The 16,003-nt window shown below is 37.1% G+C and overlaps 3 protein-coding genes across 4 annotated transcripts; 2 read left to right on the top strand and 1 right to left on the bottom strand.

Annotated features, from left to right (window-relative positions):
• The first annotated feature begins 567 nt into the window (after positions 1 to 567).
• LOC115429051 (dynactin subunit 6) lies at positions 568 to 4,518 on the top strand. The gene is made up of 7 exons (XM_030148291.1): positions 568 to 672; positions 840 to 904; positions 1,004 to 1,109; positions 1,215 to 1,300; positions 1,387 to 1,434; positions 2,489 to 2,631; positions 4,000 to 4,518. Exons 1-7 carry the CDS (start codon positions 644 to 646, stop codon positions 4,090 to 4,092), a joined length of 570 nt encoding a protein of 189 aa, XP_030004151.1. The 5' UTR covers positions 568 to 643; the 3' UTR covers positions 4,093 to 4,518.
• A 29-nt stretch (positions 4,519 to 4,547) lies between these two features.
• On the bottom strand, positions 4,548 to 15,485 carry gtf2e2 (general transcription factor IIE, polypeptide 2, beta). The gene is made up of 8 exons (XM_030148154.1): positions 15,283 to 15,485; positions 14,395 to 14,555; positions 8,006 to 8,088; positions 7,421 to 7,528; positions 6,848 to 7,030; positions 6,525 to 6,618; positions 5,324 to 5,439; positions 4,548 to 5,199 (listed from the first exon to the last, which is right to left on the bottom strand). The coding sequence occupies exons 2-8, from the start codon at positions 14,552 to 14,554 to the stop codon at positions 5,080 to 5,082; spliced, it is 864 nt and encodes a 287-aa protein (XP_030004014.1). The 5' UTR covers position 14,555; positions 15,283 to 15,485; the 3' UTR covers positions 4,548 to 5,079.
• Positions 9,124 to 12,952, top strand: smim18 (small integral membrane protein 18). 2 transcript variants are annotated; one of them, XM_030148353.1, is made up of 2 exons: positions 9,124 to 9,378; positions 11,724 to 12,952. In XM_030148353.1, exon 2 carries the CDS (start codon positions 11,732 to 11,734, stop codon positions 12,050 to 12,052), a length of 321 nt encoding a protein of 106 aa, XP_030004213.1. In that variant the 5' UTR covers positions 9,124 to 9,378; positions 11,724 to 11,731; the 3' UTR covers positions 12,053 to 12,952. The 2 variants fall into 2 exon arrangements, with proteins under 2 accessions (XP_030004213.1, XP_030004206.1); XM_030148346.1 differs by having other exon boundaries at positions 9,133 to 9,379; positions 11,727 to 12,952.
• Positions 15,486 to 16,003: the final 518 nt, after the last annotated feature.

Here is a 16,003-nt window from a genome sequence, read left to right as displayed (position 1 = left end):
AATTGGTCTGAATGTGGAACCTGAACTAAAAGGATTGTTAATATTTTAGTGTAATTTTTTGCATTTCACAAATTCATCCCAAGGGCTGGACTGGACCCTTCGGTGGGCCGGATTTGGCCCCCGGGCCGCATGTTTGACACCTGTGATCTACATGATCAGTGAACAAAATAAAATATAGGAAAATACCTGATTTTCACTGAAAAAATTGAAAATACAGAGGATAATATTGTGATAAATGTGATAAATCAGTTAAGAAAGGTTAAATAGAGAGAAAAGTTAATTTGGGAACAGCCACAAAGGTAGCACTGGGTTAAAATGCCTAATTATTTGCACTGTATTGTATTTGAATGTAAATTTTGCTATTGCCTTTATATATCTCCTCGACTTCTATACATATTTTTTATACATATTTCTCATTTGTATTACGACTATCCTCGTAGAGTTTGTATTTTTCATTGGTTCAAAAAAAATAAAAAATAAAAATAAAAAATAAAAATAAAAATAGATAACACAGTAGATGGCGCTATTGCTTTTAACGCTATTTGTCCCTGGACCGTAAAACTGAACGAAGAAGAAACAGACTTGAAAATCGATACTCGAGCTCTTCAACGAGGCACCTCCCGAAGGAAATCTTCTCATCACAATGGCCGACAAACAAAACGCACAGAAAAGGTAATTGCAGTGTTTTCCTGCTAATGACACTCAACAATACACCCAAATGTAAACTGTTAACAAAATTAACGACTAAAATAGCTGTACCGGAAGACGTATTTAACTCCATATGAGGAGCTAGCTAGGTTAGCTAACATGGTGTTTTTTTTTTCTTTCCTCTTTGACAGTGTGAAAATAGCCGCCGGAGCTGTAGTTTGTGTCGAAAGTGAGATCAGAGGAGATGTCACAATAGGTGAGATTTGTTTGAAGATCCATTTAGTTTATTATCCTCATATATAACTCCAGGTGAACTTGGCGTGTTTGACTTTTCTCTTGTGCATTGTTGGTGCAGGTCCCAGGACAGTGGTCCACCCTAAAGCTCGGATCATAGCAGAGGCAGGACCTATAGTGATCGGAGAAGGCAATTTAATCGAGGAGCAGGCTCTCATCATCAACAGGTAATGCTATTTTACTGTTTCTGGCCTTGTAGATTGCATAAATTTGAGTAGTGATTTGTTGGTACTTTTCCCAGCCTAGTAAACCTGATTTGTTCTACCCAACAGTTACCCAGAGAACATCACACCAGACTCAGAGGTGGAACCAAAGACTATGACCATTGGTATTAACAATGTATTTGAAGTTGGCTGTGGTATCCTTTTTGACTCAAGTGATTTCCATTTAACATTTGCCTCTAAGTGATTCAACTCCAGGTTTGCCTTAACTGGTGACTAACAGTATCACAAGCGCTGAAAATTGGGGACAATAATGTGATAGAATCAAAAGGTGGGTATACCCTTAGTTTATGTCAGTGCTTCTCAAAAAGTGGGGCGCCCCCCCGGGGGGGCGCAAAGGCTTGCCAGGGGGGGCATGGGATCATTCCTAGATGTTTATTTTTTCTTCAGATTAGAACATGTAGCAGGTGGAACTAATGTTTTAGCGTTGGAGCACCCTGGACTCAATTTAGGGACGTAAAACAAACAAATCTACTGCCATGGTGATCTGTCACTAGACTAGACAAAGAGTTTAGGTTTGGAGAGTGGACAAGGATTGGACTGGAAAAGAAAAATGTGCAATGTGTCTCTTTTTGCACAGTTTGTACAATTTGCACTTTGATGTTCTGAAATGTGCAACGTAAACGGGCTCATTGCAGCCACTGATATTATTAAAATGTTCATCTTTGTTACCAAAATGTGTTTGTTGTTCTAAAAAAATGTATCTTATTGTCACAGTTGTAAGATAATTACACATTTCCTATTTTTATTTTGAAAAATAATGTCTCGGGGCAATCTTGTTGAGTTCATTTGTATTGTTCAGTCAAAAATCTAAGTTATTTTTAATTTGCACAACAAATTATTCAAGGAAAAGCAAAAAGTATTCTTATGATATTGATGTTTCTTTCAATAAAAGTAATAATTGCACCACAGGTACAATGTTGTTGGGGTTGAGGGGGGCTTGGGGATTTTTCGTGCTCCAAAGGGGGGCCCGACAGAAAAAGATTGAGAACCACTGGTTTATGTGAAGAGATGGCTTGTTGGCTTTTAATCAAAGCATGAGATGTTTTTTATATTTCCTATGCTGTTTTTACCAGATTTTATTTAGTTTTTGTTTTTATGATGGTTGTATTTTGTTGTTCTTAGCCTGCTTTGCACCCTGTGTTATCACTGTTTTTACTTATTTCCCTGTTTTTTTATGATTTGTGTACAGCACTTTGGCCAGCTGTAATGTTCTTCAAGTGCTTTATAAATAAAGTTGGTATGGTATGGAAACTTCAAATGATGGTATATGAGGGGGAAAAGACATTTCTCACTGTATTAAATATCTTCCACTCTCTTGTCAGCTGATGTTGGTAGAAACGTGATCCTCACCAGTGGCTGTATCATTGGAGCTTTCTGTCAAGTCAACACCTGTGAAGTTATACCTGAAAACACGGTCATCTATGGCTCTGGATGTATGAGGAGGGTTCAGACAGAAAGGCCACAGGTACATGGCTAAACACACACAACATAGTAGAATATAAACTCTTCATAATCTGTCTCATGCAAATAGAAATGCTATAGTTTTTTGATTACCTGGTCTACCTTTAGTTGCCCCACAATCTTATAATAATTTCATGTGACATAGTATAAATAATTTTTGTATCTTAAGCTTACGTTTAATTTAATTGCAAGAGGAACAACAATATATTTCTGGATTCCTCTAGGTGTGTGTTTGTTACCATTTTTGAAGTATCACAAAACAAATGAGGCCAAAAAAGATTTTTAAAAAATTCTTACCAAACAAACCAAAGTTTTTACTCTGGCTTGAAGTGGTTTTTACACCGTTTTGAAAAAGGGTGAGCGTACATAATAGTAAATCTATTCTGACTAAACTCCGATAAAGCAAACCTTTAACTTATATGACTGATCCTTCACATCCTCCCAAATAAACAATGCTTCTCTTCTTCTACTGTTTGACACTAATCTGTAATGTAGCCCATATTACCATTCACCATTTTCCGACATCACAATCCACCCTAGTTAATTGGCTCCAAAGCAGTTTGTGGAAACTCAGTAATTAGTTTTCAGCAGTTTCCAACAGGGTTTCAGCAGGTCATTAAAAACCATTAAATACATATTGTGACTATTAAGGCCTTAAATGGCATTAAAAAGCATTAAATTTGATGTCCAGAGGCATTAAAAAATTAATTACACTTGGGGGGGGGGGGGGGGGGAGTATTGTTATTCATTATTTATTTTGATTATATAAACATTTAATAAGTTTGATCTTAAATATAGTGTGATGATTGACAGGTGAATCCCTTTAATTGGCTGTTGTTTATGACCAATACACAAAGTCACAACACCGGATGCTTGGAATGCAACGTGCTGTGAGTGTGCTCATCCTGTGGTGAAAGAGCAGAGGGAATATTTGCAAATGGCGGAAAAACAAGAAAATGCAAGTTTCAGTAGAAGTGATTGGAGGAGAAACTATTCAGAACCTGGTTAAAGCCTGTTGACGGTAAACCATCATCTGTATATCTAAAACTGTATCTGCAGTTGGACATGGGTATTAAATTTGTTTAAAGTGGCATTAAAAAGCATTAAATTCGATTTGCTGATGCCTGCAGAAACCCTGTTCAAATTTACTTGTATGTCAGAGAATCATAGTGTATCAGCGCTGTTTTATAATCCAAACACAATCACTAACAATTACATCCATAAATAAGTGACAGTATTTATCATAGTATTTTAAGGATGTATTGGCTGTAGTATGTGCAAGAATACCAGTGTCTAAAGGTTAAAAAAATGTTTGATAAACCCCATTTCATCTTTTCAGTGTACTGATGTTCATTTTCTGTTCCCTTCACAGCCCCAGACTCTCCAGCTTGACTTTTTGATGAAGATTTTGCCCAACTACCACCATCTGAAGAAAACTATTAAAGCAGGCCAGAGTGCGAGCTAAGACTTCAGCTTACAAGTTTTGACATTCAGTTTTAACTCAGTAGCAGGTATTTAAATAGACTGTGGCGAAGCATGAATGTATAGTATGTAATTGTATACGTAACAAGCTTCTTCAGCAATTTTTCAGATACTAATATCAAAGTTTTCTATTCTAAAAATAACTCATTTGCTTTACTGATTTTCTATGATTATTAAATAACTTAAAGGAAAAGTTGATGTTGTGTGCATTAATGCTACAAACAGGGTTGTAGGAGTAAAGATGCTCATTGTAAATTCACACAAAAGTGGGGAAAAGCAATTTAAATATAATGCCGCATTTTATATGAATACTTTATGCAGATTATTTTTATGCTAATGTCTTTTCCATTTTGGTGGTAACAAACTTCACTAAAACCAATGTCCAACGGTGCTAATTTCCATCTATATATATATATATATATATATAAAAAAAATGCAGACAGCGTGACAATGTCATTTATTAAAGTTATTTCACAAATTTCTAGCATTTTAAACCATAATACTAAGCTCAAAAGTAAAATTTTATACTCAGAATTGTGTTTTCATGCTGAATGACACCTTGATGCACTGCACAACACAAACCTGTCTGAAAAGCTGATGAAATGCTGCCTGCAAAATAAAACCTGTCACACACCTCTTTGCAATATAGAAATAAAACAAAACCAGTATTTACACACCTCAGCCTCATCTCCATTACACAGTAGATAGCAGCCATCTCCTTTAAAGATGGTCATTTTTGAAAGGTCTTCAAAAGGTCTCAATATTCTTTCCTCTAGTGTCTCGCTGACCAGTAAACAAAACGGTTTTGACGTTAACAGTTGCTCTTCACTTCATGTAATACAAAATCACTGATCAGAGAGAAGTGTGAGGAAAGGAGAAGTCTTTGTATTGTTGTGTGGCCTCCTCCAGCCACTTCTGAACTACAGCTTTCACATCAATTCTCTGTGGGTATGAAGTGAGGGAATGCGTTTCACTTCTTTGCAGGAACACCATCTGAATAGTCCTCCAGTACTCCTGCCAAATGGTTATTGTGAGTCTTGAAGTGTCTCTTCCTCTGCCCACCTTGCTTCTTCCTCTTTTGAACTTGTAACTGCAGGAAGCAACAAAATGATCGATACTGAATTAGAGGCTTTTTCAGGCGATACTCATTGTTCTTCAGGATTTAAATGCGGTAAGAGACTGTAATTCTGATGTGAGAACAAAAGGACACTGACCACTTTCTTTGGTCCCGTTTCTTGCATCGAGGAGATGCCTTGTTTCTTTAGATACTCCTCAATCTTTTCTTCATCCATGGAATCCACAGGAACACTCCTCCAGAGCTTCTGAAATTCTACAGGTGAAACACTTCATTTTAGTATGCTTTAAAAAAAGAAAAAAAAAACAAGACTTTTTATTCTGTCCATGCTCTCTAAAACCTTCCTTAAAATGTATCTTTTTAATGCATTATATTTATTTACCAGTGAAAATATAAGTAGATGTCAACATTAAGTCCCATATCAGAACAAACGGCCAGCATACAGTCAGTTCTAGGGGATATTTCCAATGAAATAAAGTTTTCTTTAGAATTTGTATAGTGATCAGTATTCTATCTGACCTGAAGTGAAAATAAATGGAATTAACATAAAAATACCTTTAGAATTGTAGGAAACAAAAAAAAACAAGGGTCTAAATTTGGTGTCTTTATTTCTGTGACTAAAAGGGGTCATATTTTGCTAAACCCACTTTTATTAGTCTTTGGTACATTTATTTGTGTATAATTTGTGTATTTGAACCCTCCAGGTGCTGCATAGCTATCTTTATATTCATTCTGACAAAAATTGAGAGGATTTCTACAACCCATTTCAATTCCTTCTTAATTTGGTACGTCTACAACTAGTTACATCATGACATTTGCACATACAAGGTCAAAACTTCTGATGAACATTTCTGAGTACAACATAATTGTTTGTCTGCAGCAGCAGTTGTAGTCCATAATGAAAATATGTCCAAACTTCGAGCGGATTACCTAAAATATTCAGTTGTTGGTTGTATTGATGAACTCAAGTGGCTGAACAGGACAGAGTGCAGTCAACAACCTGGAGGGGGTGGGGTTGTGTGCATTTAAAGGGCCAGCGCTCTAGATTACCTTTTTCATGTCATTACTCAAAAATAGGGTTGAGGATGGACCTGTGGTGTTGAATTAATGAAGAATTCAGATCCAGGTATTGCATTTACAGTTTATGTAGACCACAGGGAAATGATTTAAAATCCATAATTCCATTTAAAAAAGCAAAATATCACTCCTTTAGTTGGTGTCCATTAAAGCCTGCAGCCATTTATTTTATTATCAATGAGGCATATGGAGACCAACACACAGCAAGTCAAACGGAGAGAAAGCCTCATCACAGCTGACAGACAAAGCTGACTCATACTCGCCTTCATCTACTGCAAACTGGCAGTGTTTGTCATTGTAGAAGAGGATCTTCTTCTTGTCTGGCCTGGTCACAAAAATGATCTGATCCCCCAAAGCCTGTGACAGATAGCGTACTGTGAATGCTCATGTTCTTTATGAATGGGGTCATCGTTAGAGTTTAGCGATAATAATATGAGCTATAGTTAATCATGTGTTACCTGATCAGGCAAGAAAGATTTACAGTCACTTACAATAATCAACAGAATGTTCAGGAGGCATTTAGTGGCATCTTTGGCAAGACACAAAGCACATACATTCAGCTTTAATAACATTTCTTGTGCATTACCTTAATGGCTTTGGCTGAGTTGGGCAGCCCCTCCTCCACATCGTCCAGCAGCACTCCTCCGAGGCCCAGCTGGTCGTGTTTGTCCAGAAGCCTCAGTAAGGCTTTTTTGTCTTTCAGATTGTACTTGGGCTTAAAGCCATACGTCCCATCCCGAACATCAATTTTTGGGTTGTTGACCAGGGCCTGAGATCAACAGAGAGGAGATAATAAATAGAGTTTAGCCTCTGATCATTGCAAACTGGCAAATTCAAAAAAAAATTGTTTATGTGTAACGCTTCATTTAACTTTATACCTTCCATTGCTAATCTTTAAAGATAGGCAAGTAACACATGGAGGAATTTAACTATTACTTGTTTTAACCTAAAATCCACACACTTCAGGATTTAAGACTGAATCCTGAGGTGTGTGGATTTAATCAGTTTCTGCTCTACAGTTTTTGTTCTATTATTGTTCACAGCCTCACTTCATCCCACATATGACGGTGCGAGGACAACATGTGAAAACAGCTGGTCAGTGGCATATATCGAAAGGAAATAAGTATTATAATGCTGAAAAATACAGAGTCAAACAAACCTCGGTCATGAGCCACTGTTTCTGTTTCATGCTGATGTCAAGAAGTTTGGTCTCGTCCAAAATTTCTTCTAAGGTAAGGAAGTGTGTGTCACCGTTTTGATGCCTCGTCTGTGAGTTAGGAGGAGAAAAACAAATAAGGAACAGCATAAAATGTTCTTCAATGCCAATCATAAAAGCTATTTAGCCAAAAGTCGACAACACAGTTTAAAACTCTGCACGCAACAGATGGCACCAAAAAAAATGCATGCGTTCAAAGAGAAAATCTGTCGATACGAGTGTTACTTCTGCAGCAAAGGATGTCACTTTACGCCGCCACAGCATGACAAACAAGCGGTTGAATATCAAAAACGAAAAGACGGGACACAGGACACGTCTCAATCATTAGGATGACACACTAGAAAACAAATCATGCTTTTACAGAGCATTGATTGAAATGAAGACAACAAAAAGTAGAAAAACCCTGAACAGATGCTGTTGTAGGAGTATGGATCTCTTAGTCTAAATCACTTGTTTGCAGAGGAGGAGAGCTCCAAGTTTCAATGCAAGAGACACTTAACTTCTTCATAACATCATATTTCTACCTACCTTCATATAATTCACTATTTTGGCGAGGCAGCCAAACTTGTACCCGGAGCTCGTCTTGATGTTAATATTCCCGTTACTGGACTCTGTGGAGGAAAATAAAACTGGCTCTGAAATATCTTCATATAAGTCACAGGATTTTTTGTAAAAGTATCTGTCATTGCAGTAATTATTATATTTATTGATATTTGATATTTATTAGACCATCAAAAACAATGATTATGCAATCAAGTACTAACTCCAGTGTGTATCATGTGACTAAAACAGACAAAAGAAAACATGGAATGCCTAAAAGCACTGTTTTTGGCAGTACAATGCCATTGCTATTAATGTAAGAACTGAAGTGATTTTGGTTATTATCAAGAAAACATGGAAAATGGATAGATATCAGCTTTGAAATTAACCTCTAATGAGCTATTTTTGTTGTTATCATTACATTTGTCCAAACAAATGTACCTTTAGTTGTACCAGGCATTAAAATGAACAAGACATTGAAGAAAACAAGGTTGGTCTAATAATTTTTCCACGACTGTATATATACATTATAATATCTCATTATACTCTTGCAAAAACAAAAAAAAAAAACTACTTGTGGCCTTAAACTTTAGCACAGTACTGTACAGCTTATGAAAATCATAGTTGTCTGCAAAGCATCAGGTTATGCCATGTGCAGAAACATCATATTTCAGGTATATGTTATGAATCAACAACACAAATCTATATCTATGACCCAGAGGAGAAGCTGTATCCAGTGTAGGAAGCGTAGCAGAATCAAATAATTGCTGGTTTCTATGGTTTGAAACATCAGCCTCTGCATCCTTTAATGTAGCAAAAACAGCCTTAAAACACTGTATCGCATAAGTTTAATCTGACAGATCTAACCAGCTGGTTCTATTCTCTGTTGGTGTTCGATAATACTGCTCCCCGTGGGGTTTGTCTCAGGTCTGGACTCAGCACTCGCCAATCAAAACTGAAAACCGACCCTGATTCATGAATGATTCATGTTGTGGGCGGGAGCTTCTGCTGCTGTGAGCTACTCTGTGGGCAGGACATTGAAATTTGTGACAGGCTGGTCAACAAATGGTGCAGAGGCAGGGCTAACACAGGAGAGCCAATGACGGAGAGGGTCTGCGCTGTTCAGCTGAGCCATTAAGAGCTGCAAGGAGTGGCAGAGAGCGAACGAGCGAGTGCACGAGTGACGGCTAACCGTGCATGAGAGCGCTAAGGAGGAAAACAGGCTGAGGAGGGAATGCAGAGGAGGACAGAGCGATAGGTGGAGCACCCCCCCCAAAAAAAAAAAAAAAAAAAAAAAAAAAAAAAACAGAGAAGAGAGCATCTGTTGACTTGCATCTTCTGAAGACCGAGCCAGACACACAGGTGAGTCTGCAGATTTTTCACAACAGCATCCTCAAAATACAGTTTTTATGTCTAACGGTATGAATTTAACAGGCTTTAGTCTGTTCTCACTCTCACTGTGTAGATGTGACTATGAGCATTTTAGATGAGTAATCCAACAATGTAGGGCTCATTTTAATACCACTGAATGTGCCAGATATATTCTCAAACCCACGCACGCTTAAGTATGGAAGCATATTAAGCAACAATGAAAACTGTCATTTATATTTTAGCAGCAAATGAGCAGATCTTTAGTGATAAACAACATATTGAGGCCAAGACTGAGGCTGCACACAACTGATTAAATAAACATGGGTCTGCCTGTCTGCTCCTGTTCTACGTGAATACCGTGTATCATGTTTGTGTACATGTATACTTGCACGGTGTCTGTTGAAGGAAATGTCTTGGTGCAAACTGCAGCTCTCAAGACAAATCAATGATGGACTGACAGATGTGTGGAGCCAGTCAGGGAGCATTATGAGTGGGTAATCGTTAGAGTGTCTGCTGTGTGTATGTCTAGCAAGAGGGCAGTGTCTGCTCCTACAACACCTTTAAGAGCGTGACTGGGGAGGGACTCATTTGGGGTGCGATAACAGATGCTGGAGGCAGCCAATCTGTCCTTCTGTGTGTGACTGCTCCAACAAAAGGAGGAAAGAGACCAGGAGGGGGCAACACCAGGAGAGACAAATTAGCAGAAGAGGTTGTTGTCATGGTAATGAGGAAAGTTGTGGGAGAGGTCTGTGATTTCAATGATGCTAAAGAGGAACTAGGGACATACACTGCAACAGAAACACAGAAGAAAATGCCACACAACAACTAGCACAGCACAGTGCATACTCCAAACAGATGTGCTCAGGTCTAGAGATGGAATTAGCTCCAATAAACCAATTTCCAGCTCACAGCAAATCAACTTAACATTGTGAAACCCCTAAATAGTCCAGATTACTTCCCTGTCTTGAATAGCCTTATTACAACCCACTGTCAATACACTGGAGTCAGCTATTGTTTGTTTTAATTGACCACTGACAGCAGCTGAACCAGTTTTACAACAAACTTGGATTAAATTTTTTATAATTAGAGTTCAAGGATAATATGTAACAAAGCTAATCCATTACACAAAAAACTCTTACTGAAATAGCAATGCATCATACATTTGTTTATGTAGACACAGAGCAGATTTAGATGTGGAACATGACTTCCTTAACTGATACAATTAAAGCCACAACAACAGCAGCTTCTACACATTATGCATTTTAATGTAACAAAGAAAACAAAGCCATCACACATGGAGGGCACGTCTGCACAAAACACAGTGTCATTAGCAGGCCACAGACCATAGGCCAACACACCGCAATTCCATTCCACATCCATAAAATGGTGTTTTTCAACAATTAACACAACTCGGTTTTTCACAGATGTTAAATACACCTATTCTACAGGACTGTTCTGGTGTAGAGAGGAGCACTAATATAGTTCTTCCTCAACTCGCCTCATCCCTAAAGTAATCTGGGTCAGCTGCAACATCCATGCCTGCATATGAGTGTAGGTTTGGAGCAAGTACGTGCATATGTGTGTGCGTGTGAGATGGGCACGCTCCTCCCTGAGGATTTAGAAAGGTAGGAAATGGCTGAAAATGTGAAAGGATAGAAGGACAGGCGAAGAGTCAACTGCACTGGTGCTTTGTACATTACACAGTGGCTTTTAAACTGCATTCCTAGACTGCAGTTCCTTGACCCTGTCGGTCAGGTATGGCCAAAAGAGTAGAAAGCCAATCCTAAGTGCCTTGTTTCAATATGCAGTTAGGCTTTCAAGCCTATTTTTGGTATGAGCAGATGGCATCAGTGGGTTTGTGCTTTTCTCCAATACAGTAGCACTGCTCTAACAACACAGTCTGCATTTTTTGACTAACAATCCTTTGTGTAATAACAGAATAAACCAAAGATTTGTTTTGCTCATATTATGTTTTTGCAACTCATCATCCAATAACATCAGTGAGAAGATCCATCTTAACACTAGCTCAACAATATTACAACAAATGACCAAAGACAAATCAGACACATGGTCTCTAGTGACAATTCAGGCAGATATACTATAACACCAATGTAACACCAATCTACACTCCAGCAAATCCGGTTTTAAGTTATCTTAATCATAAAGACAAAAATACAGGTCATCTACTCTGATTGTTCACCATCTGTCACTACGGAAACACACGTTTTAAAACTATCAGTTTCCAGTTTTAGTCTCCTTAATGTTGTTGACTAACCTGAAACTGCATCCTGCCTTGGCATCAACAGCTTATCTTTCTCTCTGTTCTCTCTTCCTCCAGTAATCATGGCCAACGCGACTACCATACACCCCAGTAATCTCCCATTGGACCCAGAGGCAGTCCCTCTCTCCCATTTCTCCTTACAGGTCCAGGAGGTCTACCCTTTCCACGATGGATGGAATGTGGCCTGCTTCATCATCCTCCTCCTCTTCATCCTCACTGTCCTGTCTTTGGCCGCCTTGGCCGTGCTCTATGAGCTACTGGACTGTGGGTGCTGTGCCAAAGGAAAGACACATCACCAGCTACAGGTGGAAGGGCCAGGAAGCTGCAGCAAGCTAATGACCAGTATTTGCAAGGAACCAGAATCCCACACTGAAATCGTATAAAGGCAGCAAGGGGGTGAAGACAAGGACAAGATGGGTTTGGGTTTCAGTGCTGAACTGTGCACTACACAGCACTGAGACTATTGCCCTAAAAACAAAACTTAAAAAACTGCCTGAGTATAATTAAATTGCTCAAAGTTAAGAGGATGCAGAGGAAACAGACACAATAAGGTAACATAACAATAAAAAGGGGAGGATTTTTCACTAATATGGAGTGGGTAGACCTAGTTTTAATTTTCAGTTACCACTTGACACTCAAGGTAGGCCATATTTTCCACCTACTAGACGAAGCACCCTGGTAATAGTAACATTGTACTATTAGGATTAGCAACAGAGTGGCTTAAAAACATAATTTACAATGAAGACTGTGTTGGTCTGTCTTTCTTTAAAATGGAGCTTTTGTGCTTCGAGGGAAAATAACTTTGCATGTAAAAAAAAAAAAAAACCCACAAAAAACAAAGTCAACCTCAAAATTTCTATTACACAGAAAATATTGTGAAATCCCTAAAAATTCTTTCGTAGATAATGTCAGTCTACCCTGTGAGTGCTGCACATACTTAATATCTCTGGGTGAGTTGAGAGACCTGGCAAAATTTTGTGTACAGATACAGATTGAAGGACTTGGTGTTTTTGTTTCCAGATAAGACCTGAAAACCAACAATCAATCCAGTCAAGCTTATTTCAATATTTTTCTCTGCTACTGCTTTGGGTAAAGCCTGTATTTCTCTGTTCTGTAGTAAAATGTATGCAAGTGTTGTCAACATGTTCAGCATTGCAACATTAACTGACAACCTGTGACACTTAGTTGCTGCACAGTGATGTGATTTACTATTTTCATGTTGAGCACAATGTATGGTTTCATATGCCTTACCACAAAATGCCTAATAAATGGTCACTCAATTACGCATCAGAGTTTTTTTTTGTTATTACTTATGGTTACAGAATACTAGCCAAGCCTTACTGTTCTTACAGCACGGAAAAAAAACTACTAACGACCACAGAGGAAGACAACAAAGGGCACCAGGTTTTATATTTCAGCTTTAGCATTTATACATACTGAATCAAGGCTCCTAAAGGTTTCTACAAGTTAAATTTAAGACTTTTTAAGACCCTTTTAAAACTACTTAGAACAAAACTTAATGCCCATGTCACAGCCCATTTCACGGCCATACTGGCAAAAATTCGTGACTCTGAGAATTTAGGAAAATGTATTTATTTACTCCAACATCTTAATTCCCACCGCTCTGAGGCATTTCTCACTGGGAGCTGTAAAGTTAGCGATGATTGGTTGAGTTGGAACAGGTAGAACTGAGTAGATAAACGTTGCTTTCTTTGCAGCTTGGACATTTAACAGACACATTTAAACACAATGCACCCAACAAGTTTATGGCAACATAACTTAAGACCTGACATATCAAATTTAATACCTTTTCAAGACTTTTTAAGATATTAAATGCAAATTTGTAAATTCAAGACTTTTTAGGACCCAGCGGGAACCCTGCTGAATGTTATTTTCTTATGGTACCTGATAGCAAAATTCACACATCATCCTCGAGTTGAGAAAAAAACAAAATGCAGAAACACGAATCATCATTACGTATAATTCTGTCTCGCCATTCATATTGTAATAGTTAAACATGATGCTTAAAAAGTGTGCCACAAACCAGAAACCAGAGGATGAAACTGATGAAGGTCAATCTTTGCTGAAAGTGTAAAACAGACGTGGGATCGTTCTTCTTATTGACACTATTTTGGTGTAAAGTTGTCAAAGCCCTCTTGAGTTATGTCTATTGGGTGTATAAATCTTTACCAAATATTTTAAACAGGTACATTTTCTGTTTTTATGGTTGGAGTAATCACTGCATATAAAATTGTTTAGATACACTGGAAAACAAATAAATGTACCCGACTGACAGACTGAGCAGATGCAAAGGAGGAGAAAGCATCTTACGAGTGGGGGGTCACTCATGGACTCATCTAAGCCATTGTTCAAACCCAAGCACAGATCACACCTCCTGAAGAACTATTACATATTATTACAAATAACAGAGCTTGTTCTTAGAATCCATATTTTGTCTATACATTTACTATAACTATTTATTTACTGAAACACTTTTCTTTTTAAATTCTGTTTAATCATTCATTTTTCTCTTCTCTCTACTTCATGTCCTAATATTTGTGTCTGTGAGATTTGAATGTTGGGGAAATGGGTTAAGGCTGTCTAGTTTTTTTTTTTTTTTTTTTCTTTGTGTATTGTTGTTGTTCGTTGTTCCATATTTTTTTCTTTCAAGGAAAACTCAATAAAACAATAAGTAATCAAAAACAGGAAGGTGATCTTCACTTACCAGCACCATGTTTGGAACTTGATGAGCTCTCCTTGTCGACTTTTGTTTTTTTCTTCTTATGTGAGCTTGATTCTGATGAAGCTGGTCTTTTCTCTACAGCTGGAGTGGAGAGCGCTCTCTTTTTGAACAGCTCCCGCTCTCTCAGTAGAGCTGGATCCATCCTGCATGACAGAACATACAGTATGTATTATAGACAAGGCAATAAAATGAGACACACTTCACCACAAAAACAGAAAAATAAAAATTGAAGGCTATTCTAAATAGCAAGGTATATTTCATATTAACCACGTGCAATTCTTAACTGTCTAATGCCATTAAAAAAAAAAAAAAAAAAAAACAACTTGTGTGTTTTATTATTGTGAACACAGGATCCTCAGTAAACTACTTTGATTATTTGTCATAGATTCATAGACAATGTAGCATCTATTTTCTAGTGAAAATGCATCTTATCCTTTAAGGTTACGACAAGAGAATCAAGGATTGTGAGAAAGTGTATGTTAGCAAGACATGTTCAAGCTGTTTCAACACGACTATCGATGATAATTCCTACAGAGACCAGAGGAGGAAAAAAAAAGATTAAGCATATAAAATGTTACTGCTAGCAAACTAAACTGAGCCAATTCATTTGCCAACCAGATGCTAGTTAACCAGCATGGTTTGAAGTTAGCTAAACAATTCAATAAAGCTCCTTTACTGTATAGCTAAATGTGAATCCACAGCAACATGACCATGGCAAACTGTAATTACTTCATACGGCTTTCTGTGTGTTTTAGAAAAAAAAAAAAAAACAATATTTAAAGCTAACAAGTCAGACTCCGGCACCTGGCTTTTTAGTTAGCATTAGCATGTCAGTTTGGTCAGTGTTATCTGTACAGGCATTGACGTTACCTGACAGTTGTTTTTCTCTGAGAAAGTGACGGATTGGTCCAAGAGGAAAATTTAATATCAGGGGATAAAGACAAGAAGGAAAACTCTTACTTCGACGACTAAAGGCCTTCCCTTCAAATGTATTCTAAGTTAACATTAGCCGAGAAAGTTCTCACACAAAATAGGTAATTCGTTGGCTTTCTCATAATGCACTTCCGTTTTTTGTTCGATGTGCTCTGTGTCGATAGATAACCCTTGGAAGTCATGACGTCACAGAGAGTCAACGACAGTTCTATTATACATTTATTTTATAAAATAAATATAACATTCCAAAATGTAATTTCTTATTTTAAACATGATACTAACAATCTAGAATTTATTGTAAATTTATTCATATTATTTGGAAAATTTCATATACATAAAAACAAATATACTAAAACACACCCAAATTTTAAAATCTTCCTATTAGAATTTGAAAATTATATTAAAACTTTAGAATTCATTTATAATTAAAAAAAAAAAAAAAAAAAAAAAGCACTAACACATTGGCTATTTATAAACAATTTTTCAATACTGACTGAACTCTCTGTTGCATTTATTTATTTATATTTGTCAGATTTATTATTTATTTACTTATTTACTTTTTTAAATCATCATTATTATTATTATTATTATTATTATTATTATTTGTATATTATGCTTTGTATTTTTAAATCTATGCATTATTTTCTTAAACTTATAT

The sequence above is a fragment of the Sphaeramia orbicularis genome, chromosome 1, assembly GCF_902148855.1.
Source record: "Sphaeramia orbicularis chromosome 1, fSphaOr1.1, whole genome shotgun sequence".
Taxonomy (NCBI): Eukaryota; Metazoa; Chordata; class Actinopteri; order Kurtiformes; family Apogonidae; genus Sphaeramia; species Sphaeramia orbicularis.
The sequence above is the reverse complement of the archived record's forward strand: the minus strand, read 5'-3'. Positions and strand labels throughout refer to the sequence as shown.